Source organism: Leishmania braziliensis, chromosome 25 (genome assembly GCF_000002845.2).
Source record: "Leishmania braziliensis MHOM/BR/75/M2904 complete genome, chromosome 25".
Classification (NCBI taxonomy): domain Eukaryota; phylum Euglenozoa; class Kinetoplastea; order Trypanosomatida; family Trypanosomatidae; genus Leishmania; species Leishmania braziliensis.
In genome coordinates, this window is record NC_009317.2 from 368,285 (window position 1) to 372,738 (window position 4,454).

At 58.5% G+C, this 4,454-nt stretch overlaps 1 protein-coding gene across 1 annotated transcript; it reads right to left on the reverse strand.

Annotated features, from left to right (window-relative positions):
- Positions 1-2,113: 2,113 nt before the first annotated feature.
- LBRM_25_0990 (DNAj-like protein) lies at positions 2,114-3,301 on the reverse strand (the record flags this gene model as incomplete). The annotated part of the gene is made up of 1 exon (XM_001565554.1): positions 2,114-3,301. One exon carries the CDS (start codon positions 3,299-3,301, stop codon positions 2,114-2,116), a length of 1,188 nt encoding a protein of 395 aa, XP_001565604.1.
- Positions 3,302-4,454: the final 1,153 nt, after the last annotated feature.

The following is a 4,454-nucleotide window of genomic DNA, read 5'->3' on the forward strand; positions in this document are numbered from 1 at the left end:
GGAGACAATAATATATACATATATATATATATATATTTATAGTTAAACGCCCACCCGCCCGACCCTCGTATTTTCCTTGTCGGCATTCTTCACTGTGGGGTGAGGGCTATTCCCCGCCCTCCTCCCTCGTCCTCCTGTGTGTGTGTGTGGGGGGGGGGGGGGCGTGTGTGGGCGTTTCCATCGGATACACCACAGAAGACGCGACAGCACTGGCGGAGCATCGAGTTTTCTTCACTTCCTGCGTTCTTTCTTTCGTGTCCCGCCGTCTGCTCGCAACGCCAGCACACTTTGGAGCGTCCACAGGGCCCAGCGTAAATGCTCTGTAACACCCACAGGGCTGCCATAATCCCTACGCGCCTGGGCACTCATCCAGCACGGTACTTGAACATTTGCGTCCTAGTCATTCGATGTAATTGTGCGCGCGCCCTCTCCCTCCCTCTCTTGTTTACGAGGAAGGGCCTTTTTCCTTGGAATTAAACTCCAATCAATGGGGGTCGCCCATGCGGCTTCACAGTTTGTGAGGGGAAGCGAGTCCACCGCCAAGTCACTTCGCCTGGTTGTTTTGAGCAGATGGCGCTGTCTGCACGGACTGAGCCACAAGGATCCACCTCCGTCACTAAGTACACTCGCGGCGGGGCAAGAGTGCGTCACGGCCCGTCTCGCGATCAATATATTGTCTGCGTGTGCTCCTCTCCCCCCTAAAAGATACTGGAGTTTTATTTAGCCAGAGTCCCAGTGATGCTACCCCCCCCCCCTTTGCCGCTAGTGGGACGAGGCCTGGTCCTGGCCAAACGGCGTGCTTGGCGGATGTGTGAGACCCGCGAGCGTAGTGAAGGTTAGGCGAAATGTATCCCCCCCCCAATGATGGCAGAATGCTGAAGAAGCGCGTGCGACTAGCAGGAACGCCAGGGACTACACATCACGCTCTCTCATCTCTTTACCTTCCCTCATCACTCCGTCGCACGACAGCGCCCGGTCACTGTCAATGCCCTGCGACTTGACTGTGTGCCTCTCTCTGGCGTTCTTCTTCGCTTTTTCGCTTCCCCCTTTTATTACTTCGTTACTCAGCGACGCCCCAATGCCGTTTCCACGCTCGAACGCCGTGTGTCAGGGAGTGGGGTAAATCTGCACAACACGATTCACGTTGCTTCCCGGCTTGTCGAAGCGACGGTGGGCCGCTTTGATCTGCCTATCCCCTACCTTAACCTCCTCATCGGCCCAGGGCTCTGGTGTGGAGTCGCGAGTAAGTGTGCAAGTCACGTAGAAAGAAAAGAGATGGAGAATGAACGTGGGCAGAAGAGCAGCGGTAGTAAGAGGAATGACTTTCAGGGAGACGATAGGTGCTGTTGTTGCTGATTCCCCCTGACGCCATGCTGCACGGCGTCTGCAGAAGCGACGGCCGTCGTCTTTTCCCCTCCCCACACACACACGCGCAGCAGCAGCCCCCTGCCCTGCCCACAGAGACGCACGCGAAGAACGCTAAAAAGCGGAATGCGTCAGAATTGAAGCGTGGTGGGAGTGCAGAGCGAAGCACCGTCGCTGCGTCCTTTCGCATTCGTTCCCCCTCCCTCCCCCTCCCCCACCTCTCTTGGAATGCCGCGTAGCGCACGAAAAGAGCTCCGCACACGCCCACGCGGCACACCATCTGATGAACGCCGTCACCATCACGCAGAGCGAAAAGGGAAAAAATTTTTGAGACAACGAAAGCCCAAAGAAAAACATAAACGAAGAGAGCGGGCCTGCGTGGAAGTGTGGAGGTCACACGCAAGCACAGTTCCCCGCAACGGCAACGACGATGCGGCCATCATCCACCAACGCAGCACGGAGCGACAGCAACAGGAGAGGCAGGGCTCGGCAACCGCACAACAGCAGTGGTCATGCTGAAAGAAAAAGAACGCAGCGGCAAAAACGAGGAGGACCCCGCACAATGCGCTGCATGCCGCTGGTCGTCCTGACAAGCCGTCCTCCCCCTCCCCCTCCCCCTCCCCCTCCCCACTCACACACACACACACACACCAATCCCCTTGCACCTCCCCCCCTCCTCTCCACATCAGTGGGAGTATGAAGACGCTCCACCCACCCCCCCCCTCCACCTCACACCCACACAGACTCGCTATGCAAAGTGCTCCTGGAAGAACGCACGCTGCTCTGCCGTCAACTCTGAGGGCAGTACCACGTTGTAGGTGATGTAGAGGTCGCCCCGTTCGGATGGCACGTGGTGTCGCGGCATCCCCTCCCCTGTTATGCGTACCTGCTGGGTGTTCTGTATCACGCCGTCCCAGTGCAGCTCCACTTCGTGCCCGTCAAGGTGAGCGAGGGTCTTTTCAAAGCCCAACAGCGCCTCCTTCAGTGTGATGCTCACGTTTGCGTAGAGGTCATTGCCACTGCGACGAAACAGCGGATGCGGCGCGCTGACCACCGTCACCAGTACGTCGCCGGGCACCTGACCGGGTGTCTGGTCCGCCTCTAACTCGTAAGTCAGCACGTGACCCTCTGGCAGGCCTTCTTCGATGTCCACACTCAGCACCGCCTCTCCAGGGCGGACCATCTTGCCACCACACACCGGACACATGTACGCCACGTGCGTACCCTTGCCCTGGCAGTGGGGGCATGCCTGCTCCACCTGCTGTACAAAGCCCGGTGCGATCTGCACTCGCTGCACCAAGCGACCGTGGCCCTGGCAGTGTGGGCACTTAACCACGTCCTCTGCGCTGCGCGCTCCAGTGCCTTTGCACGCACGGCAGATGCGACGCTTGGCAAACCTGGACGTGTGCGCAGCGCCGCGGTAGATGTCCTCGAGCGGCACCACCATCAGCAGCTCCATGTCCTTGCCGCGCTCCCCGTTGGTGTCCTGGCCAACACCGAAAAAGGCGAAGAATGGGTTCACATGCTGCTCCTGCTGCGGCTTCTCCATCTTCGCCACTCCATCGACGCCGAGAATGTCGTAGACTTTGCGCTTGCGGCGGTCGCCGAGGACCCCGTATGCGCGCTGCACTCGCTGATACACGAGGCGGTAGGAGTCCTGATCGCCAGTGGCGACATCAGGGTGATACTTTTTCGAAAGTCGTCGGAAGGCATTCTTGATATCGCGCTCGGTGGAATCCTCCCGCGCCTCACCAAGGCCCAGCAGGGCGTAGAAGTCATCCTCCGGTAGTTGTAGCAACGCATTGACGGCCTTCACGTCCTCGTCGCGCGGATCTGCAGCATCCGCCGCGACCAACGGCACCTCCGCAAGGAGGGTCACCACCCACGCCAGGACAAGCAACGCCACTACCACCCGCGTCGTGCGTGGACCTAACATCGTATTACAATTCTTTCCAGAGAAGAAAGCGAAAGGAATGAGCCAAGAAAGAGAAATGACAGCAGGCCCGATAGACCGGAGAGGATAAATGCGTGAGATAGGCACAACGAATGAGAAGACACGAGGCCAAACCGGCAATGATTCACACGCTGCCTCAGTGAGGCTGACGTTGTCTTACGTATGTACAAGGCACTTGACACGCCAGAGGTGCTGAGTGTGTCAGGTTAAAACACCGGCCTTTATATGTGCGATGGAAGGCCACGCTACGTGCACTCTGCAGTGCCCCCCCCACAATCACCGCTGTCTGAGTGTGTTCACGTAGGCGTGTGGAAGTACAGCGGGAGAAGGTGCGAGGGGGGTGCGGCAAGCTCGTCTGTGTGGGTGGGTGTGGGTGTGTGCGCGCTCTGGGGACCTGTTTGTGGGGTGAGGCAAGCCATCGCGGTCCCACACATCAGATAGAGAGAGAGACACGCACACGCACACCACGCGACGGAAAAGGAAAGTAAAGACGAGACGGAGACATGACGAAACGAGAAGAGGGAGGAGAAGATGAGCACGACGGCGGTGCAGAGGTGCGCGTATGCGACACGCGTGCTTGACAAGGAATGCGCTGTCCACTGCGCCAGGGCAATAGGGAGAGAGAAAGGGCCGCAGGACTGGTGTGAGTCGAAGAGTCCCGAGGGAGAGGAAATGAGAAAAACTCAGAGCGGAGTGGGCGTGTTGTTGGCAGCACCAGCTGCACATGTACGCGAGCGCACCTATTCCTAGTCTTTGACCACTGGCCTGGTCCCCACTCACCCCTACTCACGCCCACCCGTGCGGCCACAGTGGCTGCTGCCACACATGCGTTGTCGGTCGCTGTCTCTACGTACGTGTGTAGGGAGGAGGGGGAGAGGGGGGGCTCTTAAGTCTTTCTATGGGGTTGACTGAACGCACACTACCGTCACCTCTCTGGGGGGAGGAGGGGCACACACACACACACGCACACACATGCGCGTACAGAGAGAGCACATCGAAGGGGAAAAGGCAGGGGCGTAGCTCAAGTCACAACACCAAGACCCTCCTGCTCTCTGCCCGCCACAAGGCCAATATATGTATATATATGTATATGGGGGGAGTAGGTGTGTGCGTCCACATATACTCTGCACCTCCC